Source organism: Musca domestica, unplaced genomic scaffold, assembly GCF_030504385.1.
Source record: "Musca domestica strain aabys unplaced genomic scaffold, Musca_domestica.polishedcontigs.V.1.1 26, whole genome shotgun sequence".
NCBI lineage: Eukaryota > Metazoa > Arthropoda > Insecta > Diptera > Muscidae > Musca > Musca domestica.
Genome location: NW_026712283.1, coordinates 11305170 through 11321415, shown reverse-complemented (window position 1 = coordinate 11321415; position 16246 = coordinate 11305170). Strand labels below are relative to the sequence as shown.

Here is a 16246-nt window from a genome sequence, read left to right as displayed (position 1 = left end):
CACGACTATAGATGGCTCATGAAAAACTATTTTTAAAAAATCCACGACTTTAGATGGTCCTTGAAAAAATATTTTTAAAAAATCCACGACTTTATATGGCTCTTGAAAAAATATTTTTAAAAAATCCACGACTCTATATGGCCCATGAAAAACTATTTTTAAAAAATCCACGACTTTTGGTGGTCCTTGAAAAAATATTTAAAAAAATCCACGACTTCAGGTGGTCCTTTAAAAATATTTTTTAAAAAAATCTACGACTTCATATGCGCCTTAAAAAAGTATATCCAAATAATCCACGTCTACAGAAAATCCTCGACAAAATATTTAAAAAAATCAGATAGTCATAGAAAAAAAAATTCCAAAATTCCATAACTTCTGAAGGCCTTTGAAAAATATTTTAAAAAACCCGATGATGGTAAAAATTTATTTTAAAAAAGTCCCCGGTTATTTCTCTGATAGTCCTTATAATATCTTAAATGAATCCGCGATTGTTGCCCTAATTTTCCCTGAACTATACAATTAACTTAGCAATTGTAGATCTGATGGTCCCTGAAAAAATATAATATTTTTGAAAAACACAATTATTGACCTGAGGCACCTGGAATATGCAATTGCATTTATTTTATTTTAAAAATTAGTTATTTTTTGTTGGCAAACAATTCATATCACCCACTTGTGTTTCTAATTCCGAGGCGACAGCATCCTTGGCTTCTGATTGTTGTTTCAACGCCTCTTGCAGGCGATCGTTTTGTAGTTCCAGCTGTTTCAGTGACTCGGTTAAGTTCAACGCAACATCCTCCGAACATGCAGTCTTTGCCTTGCTACAGCACTCCCTCTTCACCTGAGTCACTTCGCAGGACATTTGTTCCAATTCGTTTTTCAATTCATCAATAATTCTCTGGTATTTTTCATGGGTATCCAAATGGCATATACCACCACCACTGGTACCTTCTGCTCCTCCCCCGCCTCCAGCATCATGATGATGGCTGTGCTGTAAGGCAGCATCCAATATGGCAGCATGAGGACATTCACCAGACTGTGTTTGGGTTTGACAGAAGAAAGGAACATTTATAACAACTTGTTGCCATTGTCACCCTCCGCGCCTTTCATACTTACCATTATTTTAAGATTTATTCAAATTTTTCCTTTCCTTTATCACAGCTGCGTGTTGCGCCAAATTTAGCTCATATTTCCTTTTTAATACGCAAAAATTAGTTTTTATATTCTTTTCAACTCCTTTTCAGGGGGAGAAGTTTTCCATCAAATTTTCTTTTAATATTTTCCTTATTGTTTTCACTTTCATGTTGGAAAATTTATTCACAAGTATTTGCAAATCATTGACATCGAGGTAATATTTTTTTTGAAATTCAATAATTTTGCAATAAAAAACTTTGTCACGAAACTCCAACACAACACAGCTCACCCACAATACACGATTGAAGAGTGAAGAAAGAGGAATAACAACAAAAGAAAATCGACAAAAAGTTCAAATGAATTTTTGAACTGAGGCCAAATTTAAGCTGTCAATGATTCATAGCCATGCCATTAGAAGGAGTCTTCAATTATACATCCATGTTGGAATGGAAAACACACAAAAAAACATATTAATGGAATTTTTTTCTATGATATTTTTGGAATGAATTCTTGGTTGGGGAAGGATACCCTCAAATGATGAATCGAAAAAAAAAGCATTTATAATTTCTTGAAAAATTCGTTTAAATTTTGATGGTCCTTAAAAAACTATTTTTCAAAATTATGGTTCTTGCAAAAATAATTTTAAAATAATCCACGACCTCTAAAGGTCTTAAAATATATTAAAAAAAAATCCACGACCTCTAAAGGTCCTTTAAAAATATTAAAAAATTCCAGGACTATCGATGATCTATGAAAAGTCCAAGTCTGCTGATGGCCCTTTATTGTTTGAAAATCCACGACAACTAATGGTCCTGGAAAAATATATAAAAAAAATCAACGACTACCGATAGACCTCCAAAAATATTTTTAAAAAAACCTACGACTACCGAAAGTCCTTCAAAAAACATTCTTAAAAAATACACGACTACCGATAGTTCTTCAAAAAATATTCTTGAAAAATCCACGACTACCGATAGTCCTTCAAAAAATATTCTTAAAAATATCCATGACTACCGATAGTCCTTCCAAAAATTATTCTTAAAAAATCCACGACTACCGATAGCCCTTCAAAAAATATTCTTGAAAAATCCACGACTAACGATAGTCCTTTAAAAATATTATTAAAAAATCGTTGACTAACGATAGTCCTTCAAAAAAACATTCTTAAAAAATCCACGATTACCGATTGTCCTTTAAAAAACATTCTTAAAAAATCCACGATTACGGATAGACCTTCAAAAAAATATTCTTAAAAAATCCGCGACTACCGATAGTCCTTCAAACAATATTCTTAAAAAATCCACGATTACCGATAGTCCTTCAAAAAATATTCTTAAAAAAATCCACGACTACCGATAGTCCTTCAAAAATATTTTTAAAAATATCAACGACTACCGATAGTCCTTCAAAAAATATTCTTAAAAAAAGTCACGACTACCGATAGTCCTTCAAAAAATATTCTTAAAAATGCAGAAATACCGATAGTCCTTCAAAAAATATTCTTAAAAAATCCACGACTACCGATAGTCTCTAAAAGATATTCTTAAAAAAACCCACGACTACCGATAGTCCTTCAAAAAATATTCTTAAAAAAATCCACGACTACTGATAGTCCTTCAAAAATATTTTTAAAAATATCAACGACTACCGATAGTCCTTCAAGAAATATTCTTAAAATATCCACGACTACCGATAGTCCTTCAAATCCACGACTACCGATAGTCCTTCAACAAATATTCTTAAAAAATACGCGATTACTGATAGTCCTTCAAAAAATATTCTTATTCTTCAAATCCACGACAACCGATAGTCCTTCAAAAAATATTCTTAAAAAAATCGCGATTACTGATAGTCCTTCAGAACCACGACTACCAACAGTCCTTCAAAAATATTCTTAAAAGATTCGCGATTATTGATAGTCTTCCAAAAAATACTCTTAAAACGACTACCCATAATCCTTCAAAAAATCCAAGACTTCTAATTGTCCATAAAAAATATTTTTAAAAATCCACGACTTCTAATTGTCCACAAACAAAATATTTTTAAAAATCCACGACTTCTAATTGTCCATAAAAAATATTTTTAAAAATCCACGACTTCTAATTGTCCATAAAAGAATATTTTTAAAAAATCCACGACTTTTAATTGTCCATGAAAAAATATTTTTAAAAAATCCAAGACTTCTAATTGTCCATGAAAAAATATTTTAAAAAAATCCACGACTTCTGGTGGTCCATGAAAAAGTATTTTTAAAAAATCCACGATTTCTGGTGGTCTATGAAAAATAATTTTTTAAAATCCATAACCTTAGATGGTCCTTAAAAAAATATTATTAAAAAACTCAGAACTTCAGGTGGTTCTTGACTTTTTTTTAAATCCACGACTTCAGATGGTCCTTGAAAAAAAAAAATTAAGAAATCCACAACCTTTGATGGCCCTTGAAACTTTGTTCTAAAAAATCCACGATTTCAGATGGTCCTTGACATTTTTTTTAACGACGAGCTCTGATGGTCTATGAACAAATATTTTTAATATACCCACGAGCTCTGATGGTCTATGAAAAAATATTTTAAAAAATCTACTACCTCTGATGGTCTATGAAAACGAATTTTTAAAAAATCTACTGCTTAAATATTAAAAAATCCACGATTTCAGATGGTCCTTGACATTTTTTTTAAAAATCCACGACCTTAGATGGTCCTTGAAAATTTTCTTTTTTAAAAAAGACACGACCTTAGATGGTCCTTGAAAATTTTCTTTTTTAAAAAATCCACGACCATAGATGGTCCTTGAAAATTTTCTTTTTTAAAAAATCCACGACTTCAGATGAACCTTGAAAAAAAAATTCAAATTCCACGACTACTCGAAGTCCTTGAAAAAATATTTTTCATATACCCACGAGCTCTGATGGTTTATGAAAAAATATTTTAAAAAATCTACTACCTCTGATGGTCTATGAAAACAAATTTTTAAAAAATCTACTGCTACTGATGTCCCTAAAAAAATATTTTTTTAAAAATTAACGGTAGTTTGTGGTCCTTAAAATATATTTTTTTAAAAAAACATTTTTTTAATCCACAGCAACTGATGGTCCTGGGAAAAATTTAAAAAAAATCCACGACTACCGATGGTCCTGGCAAAATGTTTCTGAAAAATTCTTCAACAACTGTTTGTCCTTAAAAATGTTTAAAAAAATGGGCGACAATTGATGGCCCTGAAAAAAATATTTTAAAAATCGGCGACAACTGGTAGTCCTTTAAATTTGGTTTGAAAAACACCACTAGTGAAGGTACTTGAAAAGTTATTTTAATAAAATTCACAACTATTGATTGTCGTTGAATAAAAATTAAAATAAATCCACGATATCTAAAGGCTCTTGCGCAAACTATTTTTCAAAATTCAGTGATTTCCGATCCTTGATTTTTTTTAAATTTCATAGACTCCAGAAAGACTGGATTTCTACCTTTCTCCGCCCACTGTTACAGCCTTATTTTTGTATATAAACAATTAGAATTAAATACCCTCTGTTCGATGATCATCGATTACCCCCATAATGGAAGACAAAAACCATTATTGCGTATAAAAATATAGGCAGAATATTGCATGCAAAAATAACGATTTTCACGCCAACCTCTGTGCGTGTCATTCGCTGCTGTTGCAGCGAACAAATTGTTGTCGTCATTTTTATTTGTTTTGCCTGACGATTCCAGGTGTGATGAATACGACACCGTTTCGGTTTCAACAGATAACAGGTTTTTGGACGAAAGAGAGGGAGAGGGGGCGTAACACATATGTCTGAAAATGTATGTCTTAATATGGCAGGTCAAGTTCGTCGATTCGTGTTAGAAAAAAACACGTTTACTAATAATGAAAAAAATCTGTTCTTTCGATATGCATGTATTTTACATATAAATATGTAGATATGCATGTGTATATAAAAAAATATTTTTATTCGATTTTCTGTGAATGATTGCCGTTTTTTGTTTGTTTTTGAAGTTCTGTACCGAGTTCATTATTCGTTTTCTTTGCATTTTATATGGGTGGTTTATTTTATTGACATGCAACATAAAAAAATATGTTGCATGTGGTGCACATAGCTGGATAGATAGGGCTGTAACCCACTTATGTTTATGCCACACACAGGTACCACTATCGACTCCCAAACAGGCATGGAGACTAGTAAATAAACAATAAATTTGTTTACCATATATAAGCATTGTTGTAGTACTCCTGTGCGATGTCAGGATACGCCATGGAGGATTTAGTTACATACGAGGAGGGAGGCATAAAGTTTTAAGGGGAGACACAAAGTATTTAGTAGACAAAGGAAATTTCTAGGGGTCCTAAAGGCTAAGGTGTCCTTCAAGAATATTTTTTAAGTCCTAGAAGTTCCATAAAAATTATTAATAAATGCCGCGTTTATAAGGTCTTTTTGGATTGTAGAAAAATCCTCAAATCGGAGACTACAGTTCTGATGAACTACTTAGAGCCATTTTTATAAAATCCGTTACTGATGGTCATTTAAAAAAAGGACGGTTAGTGCAGTTAAAATCACAAAAATACCAAATATTGGAAGTTACCGTTATCTGGAGGGCATTTGAAGATGTGGTCCTGTACAGGAAATTTTCTGCTATGAGAGGTATTAGGCATTACGAACACTAAATATCTAATTTTAAACAATTCCGATCTATATTGTGACACATTAAAATGCCCAATATCTTGAGGCACAGCTATATGGGGTCCACGACAAAACTTTCCAATGCTAATGGTCCCATAAACACATCTGAGTAAAATTTTATCAGCCTACTTCATTTCGTTCGGAAGATGGAGTAATTTCCACAAACGGACTGATGGTCCTGGAAAAAATGTTAAATAATTCACGACTACTGAAGGTCCTGGAAAAATATTTTTAGAAATCCACGACTACTGATGGTTCTGGAAAAATATTTTAAAAAATCCACGACAACCAATAGTCCTTCAAAAAATATTTAAAAAAATCCACGACTACCGGTAGTTCTTCAAAAAAAAATCTTAAAAAATCCACGACTACCGATAGTTCTTCAAAAAAGAATTTTTAAAAAATCCACGACAGCCGATAAAAAATTCTCGACTTCTACAGGTCCTGGAAAATTATTTTTAAAAAATCCACGACTAACGATAGTCCTTGAAAAAAAATTAATAAAATTAAAAATTAAAATTATCTTAAAAAAAATCCACGACTAGCGATAGTCCTTCAAAAAAATTCATAAAAAATCCACGACAACCGATAAAAAATCCACGAAATCTACTGGTCCTGGAACACTATTTTTAAAAAATCCACAACCTCTGATGGTTCTGGAAAAATATTTTTAAAAAATCCTCGAACTCTTATTGTTTTGGAAAAATCCACGACTTCTGGTGGTCCTGGAAAAATATTTTTAAAACATCCCCGAATTCTACTGGTCTTTGAAAAATATTTTTAAAACATCCACGAATTCTGCTGGTCCTGGAAAAATATTTTTAAAAAAATCCACAACTAATGGAGGTCCTTGAAAAAATATTTTTAAATAATCCACGACTACTGGAGGTCCTTCAAAAAATATTATTAAAAAATACACGACTACTGGAAGTCATTAAAAAAATATTTTTAAAAAATCCACGAATGCTGGAAGTCCTTGAAAAAATATTTTTTGAAAATCCACGAATAATTGTTCTTGAAAAATATTTTTAAAAAATCCAAGAATACTGGAAGTCCTTGAAAAAATATTTTTAAAAAATCCACAACTGCTGGAAGTCCTTGAAAAAATATTTTTAAAAAATCCACGACTACTGTAAATCCTTGAAAAAATATTTTTAAAAAATCCACGACTAGTGGAAGTTTTTGAAAAAATATTTTTAAAAAATCCACGACTACTGAAGGTCCTAAAACATTTTTTAAAAAATCCACGACAAGCGGAAATTCTGGAAAAAATATTTTTAAAAAAATCCAACACTAGCGGAAGTCCTTGAAAAAATATTTTTAAAAATCCACGACTTCTACTGGGCCTGAAAAATATTTAAAAAAAATCCACAACTGCTGGAAGTCCTTCAAAATATATTTTTAAAAAAGCCACGACTACTGGAAGTCATTGAAAAAATATTTTTAAAAACTCCACGACTACTGGAAGTCTTTCAAGGACTAATTGTCCTTGAAAAATATTTTTAAAAAATCCACAACAGCTGGAAGTCCTTGAAAATTATTTTTAAAAAATCCAAAAATTGCTGGAAGTTCTTGAAAAAAATATTTTTAAAAAATCCACGATTACTGTAAATTCTTGAAAAAGAAAATTTACAAAAAACCACGACTACTGGTGATCCTTAAAAAAAATATCTTTAATAAATCCACGACTTCTACTGGTCCTGGAAAAAAATTAAAAATCTGAGGCTTATACTGGTCCTGGAAAAATATTCTTAAAAATCGCTTGACTGCTACTGGTCCTTGAAAAACATTTTTAAAAATTCACGACTTCTACTGGTCCTGGAAAAATAATTTTAAAAAAATCCACATTATCCATTCTTCTTTTAAAAAATCTATGACTACTGGAAGTCATTGAAAAAATATTTTTATTTTTTTTATTTAATATTCTTTCAAAAATCCACGACATCTACTGGTCCTTCAAAAATATTCTTTAAAAAATCCACCACATTTACTGGTCCTTCAAAAATATTCTTTAAAAAATCCACGACATCTACTGGTTCTTCAAAAATATTCTTTAAAAAATCCACGACATCTACTGGCCCTGGAAAAATATTTTTAAAAAACCTTTGACTACTACTGGTCCTTGAAAAACATTTTTTTAAAAATTCAAGACTTCTACTGGTCCTGGAAATAATATTAAAAATCTGAGGCTTATACTGGTCCTGGAAAAATATTTTAAAAAAATTCACATCTTCTATTCTTCTTTTAAAAAATCTATGCCTACTGGAAGTCTTTGAAAAAATATTATTAAAAAATCCACGACATCTACTGGCGCTTGAAAAAATGTTCTTTAAAAAATCCACGACATCTACTGGTCCTTGAAAAACTATTCTTTAAAAATCCAAGTTTTGGTGGTCCCAAAAAAAAAATATTCCTTAAAAAATCCACGTTTTGGTGGCCCTTTAAAAATGTTCTTTAAAAAATCCACGTTTTAGGGGTCTTTGAAAAAATATTCTTTTAAAAAATCTTCAAAAAAAAAATACGTTTTTTATCTTGTTGGTCCTTAAAAAACTACTGTAAAAAATTTGTAAATTGCATTATCTTTGAAAAATCTTTAAGAACAATTCAAAATTATTTCAAGTTTAAAAATCAAATAGTCCTTAAAAATATCCCCTATACTTTGCTTTTAGTCGTCTAATAATCCTTAATAAAATATTTTTAAGAGAATCAAGGCCTTGGGAGTTTGCAGCCTTGTTAGTCCTTGAAAAGGATACTTCAACAACGTTTCAACAATTCACATTTCTAGGCTTGGTAATCTGTACAAAAAATTTAAAAGATTCACGGTTTTTAGCATCAAAGTTCATGTTTTTCGTTTAAAAAAATCACATTTTTAAGTCCATTAAGTTTTCATTGCGAACCTCGTATAGATAAAAAATATTTTTCTATTTTATTTTACAAATATAAATAAATGCATATAATGGGTTAGGGCTCTCCTCCTGCTCCTCCCCATTTCTGGATAGCAAATTTATTTGTAAAATATTGATTTTTCCCTACGACAGCAAAATATTTAAATTTCATGATTTTTCTGTGTTAAAAAAATCCTTTTCTTTGAAAATCCCTTTTTCAGATTTAATTAAACTGCTCAAAAGTCTGGTGGTGATATTCGTGTTGGAAGTTGTCGTGACAAAGCTCCTCTCCAGCCACAATGTTAACACAATTTGCACTCATAATTCACACTTGGAAATATTTTCTGAGGCGCCTTAAGGTATGCAACAATTTTAATTACACTTCACCAACAAATCATTCAATTAATTTTTCTCTTTCCTGAAAATTCTTGCACGAATTGTATTTTCACCATTCATTGGATTTCAAAACTTTTCATTTTCTTTCAATATTTTATTTTGTTTATGGCTTCTAGTCCTTGCACCGGATATGGATATCACGTTAACAATTTCTGTTCTCTCTTCTATGATTAGTTTATCGAATTGTTGTCGAACCGTTGCTGTTGTCTCGCTTGCAGACAATGGGGAAATGCGCGTTATTCCGTTTCCTGTCAGGCAATCGAATTCCTCGGTTATTTATTGAGAAGTTCGACAAGGCAGTGATGAGTGTTTTTGTCGAATTCAACAAAAAACCCCCACTGCTGCCGCTGTGACAATAACAACGAAGTTGTTGTAGATTTGTATTGGTATGTGTTTGAGTTGTTGTGGTGGTCGTCTGTAGTCGATCAGCATTTAGTTTTGCTATGTAAATATTATACCCAGACAACTTCAAAACTTTGAACATAAGTTATCTGGGTTTTTCTTTTGTTATTTTTACCTTACCAATACCATTGCAGACATATACATACAAACATTCGTTGAATATTGAATTGGACATAACAAGTTGTTCTCCATGCTAGACACAATTATTTGGCAACATTAAAGTTATTGAGTGCCTCGAATTCCATCAATGACAGGCGGACAAATGTAGTATCATTATGTGAAGTCGTGAAGTGATTTTTAAAATAGAAGGAGTTTAAGAAAATTCATTTAAGGACTACAAAATATAATGTCACGTGTGTTGCGGTAAAACTCCCAAGATTCTAAAAATCTTGAATTTTTAACGATTATTTTTTAAAGACATTTTTCTGCGCCTCTTCAAGTATATGTTTGAAAAAGGTCGGAAAAATGAATTTTCCACGACTCGTAGAGCTTTCTAAAAATATTTTAAGGACGTCTAGTAGTGAATTTGTAAGAACATTCCAATATAACATATAATATGGATTTTTTTAAGAATATTTTTAAGGATAACTAACCGCTGATTAAAAAAAAAATATTCTTTAAGATCTCTTTCTAAACGTAGATTTAAGAATAGTTCTCCTCTAAGTGTGTATTTTTAAGGACTTCAAAAATGAATATTTTTATTTATTTATTTTTTTATTTTTTAACGAATATTTTTGAGGAACTCTAAATGTAAAGTTTTAAAGGTATTTTTAATGATATTTTACAGTTGATTTCTAAAGATATTTTTTAAGGACACTTAGTCCTTTTATCATGAATTTTTTATAATAACTTTTCATGGAATCTTCGTCCTTTAGACGTGGATTTTAAAAACAATTTTTTTTAAATACTCTCTGTCTTTTAAACCTGTATCTTGTAATAGTGCGTTTCAGGGACTCGTAAAACTCTAAAAGAAACAATTCCAAGGACTCATATCCAAAGTAGATTTTTAGGTATAATTTTCCAAGGACCAAACGTGATTTTTGGATATTCTAAGGCTCTTTCAAGCATATTTTTAAAAATCGTTTTTCAAGGACTTTAGGTCCCTAAATGTTGACTTTCAAGGACAAATGTTGATTTTTCATGATCTCCTAACTCCCAGAAGTATTTTTTTAAGAATAATTTTGTATAGAATTTTAAGAATAATTGTTTCAAGGACTCCTAGACAATTTCAATTGCTCATCTCTTAAAGTGCACTTTTTAAGAATATTTTTTAAGGACTAATAGATTCTTTAATGGGTAGTTTTAGGAAGATATTTTAAGGACAATTTTATAATTTATTTACAATTTTTTAAAATATTTCTTCAAGGAATATTGGACATCCAAAAGTATAGGACTATCAGACCATATGTTAATATTTTTGGAATATCATTTTTTTCAAGGACTCTAAAACCATCTCAATTGGATTTTTTGAAATAATTGTTCAAGGGCTCTTGGATCTCCAAAATTATTTTTTTAGACCTCTCAATATGGATTTTTTAGGAATTCTAAGGACAAGGACTTAAATGCAGGGTGGGATAAAAAAAACTGCAACAAAGTCAAACGCCATAATTTTTATTTTTTTTTTAATTTTATTGAATGAAAGATGCAAAAAATGTCGGAAACAGCATCAAATTTTAGAATAAGTTTAGATTTGTTCGTATTGGTCACCTTTGGCACGAATTATGACCTTCAAACGGCCAATGAAACCGTCACACGCGGCCCGAATGTTGCTCTGCTGTATTTTGTCTCATTCCCGGCGAAGCGCTTGCTTGAGGTGATCGATACTTTGGTATTTTTTAGTGCCAACCTTGCTTTCCAAAATACTCCAGACACAATAGTCCAACGGTTTGGTATCCGGAGATTTTGGTGGCCATTGTGCGCTGGAAATGAAGCGAGAAACCTCATTTTATAACCATTTTTGGCTGGTGCGTGCTGAGTGCGATGGTGCTGAGTCCTGTTGGAATGTCCAAGGCTTTAATACACCCTCCAGAATATTCTCGCGATAATATTCGGCATTTATTCTGATGCCACGGTCGATTAATACGAGCGAAGAGGGACCATCGGCTGTTATGGCGGCCCACACCATCACCATGGCCGGCGCTTGAGTTCTGGTTGCCAACCGAAGGTGACCTATTTGGCAAGTAAACCTATTTGGCAACCTATTTGGAAAGTAAACACGGTCGTTTTTTTTGTCTACAAACTGCTGGACAACGAATGTTTTCTCATTGGAGAAAACCAAAATCGGCGGTTCACCACTTTCGTCCAAGCGAAGCAACTCTTTAGCTCTTTTGAATCTAATTTCTCCCGTTGCGATGTAAGTTCTTGCACTTTTTGGAATTTCAATGGTCAGCTCATTTTTCAATATTTGCCGAATGGAGTATTGCGATATGTTCAGCTCACGAGCCATTTTTCGGCCACTGCGATGCGGGTTACGACTAAATCGCTTCTTTATTTTTCGAACCATTTCTGTTGATGTTGCTGTTTTCTTTCGTCCACTTCCTTGGCGTCGGCCTACGCTACCAGTATCACGGTAACGAGCGGTGGTACGAGACGAAAAAGATTTAACCACATTTAAATGCTGGAGTGCTCTAACGATAGCCATTTGTGGTTTTCCAGCCAAATATAAAGAAATCACACTATCGCGCTTGAATTCCTCCATCACGAATAACTTTTTTTCTGGAAAATGCTCACCAAAATGCTTTTGTACGCTTGTAAACAATATAATGAGCTGTCACTGGAATAATTTTAACAGCTGTCGGATGAGTGGCTTAGAAATGACAGTAGTCTGAAATTTGTTGCAGTTTTTTCAACTCATCCTGTATATCATCTGGGGCAGGTAGCAAGAGAAATGGTCCGATCTCAACCATCTTTATAACAGATCTTGTGTAGATGGAAATATTGAATTATTTCATGTCTGAATGGAATCGGATGTTAATTTCGCGTTTTATGGGCTTCATGGATATTCAAAATTTTGACCCTTTGTAGGAAAGGTATCAGCAGCACCGGACCGATATATCCCATCTTCACAACAGATCTTGTGTTAGTATAAATAATGGGATGTGTGAAATATAAAGAGAACTTCATGCTTATTTCGGATTTTATAAAGGTTTTGGTAATTCAAAACTTTGACCATTGGGAGAGGTACCAGAAAGAATGGTCCGAACTCTACCGTTTTTATAACAGATCCTGTGTCGATAGAAATATTGAAATGTGCCAAGTCTTAAGGGATTCGGATATTAATTTCGCGTTTTATGAGATTCTTGGATATCGAAATGTAAACTTTTTTGTGGTACCCTACACCACTTTGATAATTTAGTAGAGCTCCGCATGGCAGTTAAAAGTTTTGATGGGAGAATTCAATCATACACGTCATGATTATAATTATAATTTACAGTTCAAAGGACTAAATATGCCGAAGCATTTGTATCTTTTAAATTCGGACTTGTATTTCCCATTTGGGGCACAATTAATTTGAAATCGGATTAAGATATATATGGGAGCTATATCCAAATCGGAACCGATCTCGATAAAATTTGGCAAAGATATTTCTGACCTGTAGTTTATATATTTCCCTGAATATCGTTGTTACGGAGTGCATATTACGGCTGTGGGTAACAAATATAACTAATCGGATGAACAGTATATATGGGAGCTATAGCTATATCTGAACCGATCTTCACCAAATTTGACATACTAGCTTCTAGACTTAATTCGGTTGTAAGTGCTAAATTTCATCCCATTTGGGTAAATATTAGACGTTTGGTGCACAATAAAAGGTAAATCGGACGAAGTTATATATGGGAGCTATATCCAAATCTGAACCGATCTCTATAAAATTTCGCAAATGTATTTCTGAGCTGTATTTGATCAATTTCCCCAAATATTGTTGTTACAGAGTGCATATTACGGCTGCGGAGGACAAAAAGAACAAATCGGATGAATAATATATATGGGAGCTATAGCTATATCTGAACCGATTTCGATCAAATTTGGCATACTAGCTTCTAGACTCAATACGGTCATAAGTGCCAAATTCTATTCCATTTGGACAAATATTAGACGTTTGGTGCACAATCAAAGGTAAATCGGACGAAGTTATATATGGGAGCTATATCCAAATCTGAACCGATCTCGATAAAATTTGGCAAAGATATTTGTGAGCTGTATTTGATATATTTCCCCAAATATTGTTGTTACAGAGTGCATATTACGGCTGCGGAGCACTAAAATAACAAATCGGATGAACAATATATATGGGAGCTATAGCTATATCTGAACCGATTTCGATCAAATTTGGCATACTTATTTTCAGGCTTAATTTGGTTGTATGTGCAAAATTCCATACCATTCGGGCTGATATTACACGTTTGGTGCACAATAAAAGGTAAATCGGACGAAAATATATATGGGAGCTATATCTAAATTTTGACCGATTATCACCAATTTCAATAGGGTTCGTCCTTGAGCCAAACAAATGATTTGTGGAAAATTTCATCTGGATAAATGTGAACTGTACTTTGTTTACAAAAATACATGGACAGGCGGGAAGACAAACGGACATGTATAAATCGAGTCAGAATGTGATTCTATGCAGATCATCAAAAGGAACTATGGGTCTATCTCGTTTCCTTTTGCCTGTTACAAACAAATGACTACCTTGTGGTGTAGGGTATAATTATTGAGTTATTATTTCTAATTTCCAAACGAGAATTGTCTTTCCAAAAACTTCACCCTTTGCTTCACATAACCCCAAAGAGCCAAATTTTTGGCGGGAAATAAAAATGTATAGAAGAGTATGTTTTTGTATCATCGCTTTTGCCATGGGGTGCAAAAGGAAATGCATATACATATATATATTTTTTTACATACATTGTTATGTCTATATGCTTAAGTTTTACATACAAAATAACGGTTTTTTTCTCTATATAAATTCGTAACATAGTATCCTATGCTAGTGTTAAGAGATTGCATTTGTAGTGGTTTTTACAAAATCTAATTTTTTCGTGGCACTCACATATTTGTTGTTGTTGTCGTAACACAATCGTAATTTAAATTTAATTTCAAATCGATAACCTAAATTCAATTTACATTTTGTTTTCTTTTTTTTGGGAGGGGGAGGGGGGTGGTTTGGTGTTTGTGTGTCGACATCGTCACTTACCGGTCTAGACAAATGTTAGTTTTACGTTTTCTAGGTAAATAAATCATCAAACATGTCAAGCAAAAGGAATTGTAACATTTTATATCCTTGCAGGACAAGCTACATATGGAAAAAAAATCACATAATTCGTGTACAATAGGGTGGGGTTGAAAATATTTTTTTTTTTTTTAAAGGAATTTTCAAAAGTAGAAAATTGAGGATTTTTATTGCCAGCCTGGATCCTGCGGAACCCAAAAAAAAAAAAAATTGGACGATGTATTATCCCCTCCATGGAGGCATATTTTCAATTAATTTTTCTAATGTCTAAAAAGCTGCCATGCTCCTTGTTGTTATCTCAGTATCCTCGTCTAATGCCGAATCGGCCGCAGGCACATACAGCTGGCAATGTCCTTGCCCCCAATGGATGTCATAGATGTAATATTTGTTGTAATCTAATTAAGTGGTTTCCCTTTTTCTCCTGCATTCTCTGCCTCTTCTGTTGCTGCCATGAAGTGTGGGGTGAGGGGGTGTTAAACTTTTGTTTTCATCGTTGTAAGAGTGTGTGTGTGCTATTCCGCTTATCCGGCCATGTGTCGTGATGGTGTCGTTAGAGTACCCGTCAACGAGGCCGGAGGTGTTATGTTGTCGATATCTTCCCCTTCGCTGAGATTCTGAGGTGACATGGTGACGATAATTAATAAGTGTTGTTTAGTTTTGAATGAAAATCCTTTTTTACTTACCATACGTTGCCTTTGCTGGTGTCCAAAGAGCTTTTCATTTTCATGCAGGGCTTTTGAGAGTTCTTCAATCTGAAATTCAATGAAATCAATTAAATTAAAGGAAAAACTAGAATCCACCATTTTAGGGGAACCCCAAACTCTGATAAGACTTATATTCAAAATGTTGTGAAACTGAAAATCAGGTATTAGTCTTCAAATTTAGTTTGATTTCCATACCTTTTTATTTTGCACGGTGACTGTGTGCAACAGTTTATTCTCTCTATCCTGGTAGCTGCCCTTTATATCCATTATGGCTTTGCAAAAGGGATTCGTTTCACACTGATCCTTGTCATGGTTATACATCTCGGCATACGAGAAGTTTCCAGTCTAAGAGAATAAAACAAATTTAAATAAAAAATAAAAACAAAACAAATTAAAATATGTCGAATTTCAAAAGAGAATCGGATGTTAACTCCCCGTTTTATGAATATTGTGTGGGGGAGGTACCAGAAGGGGTGAGCCAATGTTACCCATTCTTCATAGCAGATCTTGTGTCAGTCAAAATATTGCAATGTGTGAAGCCTATAAAACCTTTTGGTATTTCAAAATTTTATACCGTTTGTGGGGGAGGTACCAGAAGGGGTTGACCGATATATCCCATTTTCACAAAGGATCCTAAGCTACTAGAAATATTGTAATGTGTGTAGTTTGAGAAGAATCGAATGCTTATTTCGCATTATATGGGCGCTTTGGTTTTCCAAAATTTCAACCCCTTTTGTGGGTGAGGTACCGGAAGTGGTGGGCCGATATCATCCATCTTCCCACCAGATCTTCTCTTAATAAAAATATTGGAACG

The 16246-nt window shown here is 32.8% G+C and overlaps 1 protein-coding gene across 1 annotated transcript in view; it reads right to left on the bottom strand.

Moving 5' to 3' along the window:
• The window catches only part of LOC101895792 (myosin-13), a 32110-nt gene that overhangs the window by 4810 nt on the left and 11054 nt on the right, over positions 1–16246 (bottom strand). Inside the window, exons 10-13 of the mRNA XM_059123914.1 lie at positions 15628–15777; positions 15412–15480; positions 15259–15342; positions 674–1036 (exon numbers count right to left, since the gene is read on the bottom strand). Coding sequence (XP_058979897.1) covers positions 674–1036; positions 15259–15342; positions 15412–15480; positions 15628–15777 — 666 coding nt within the window. The remainder of the gene's footprint in view (positions 1–673; positions 1037–15258; positions 15343–15411; positions 15481–15627; positions 15778–16246) is intronic.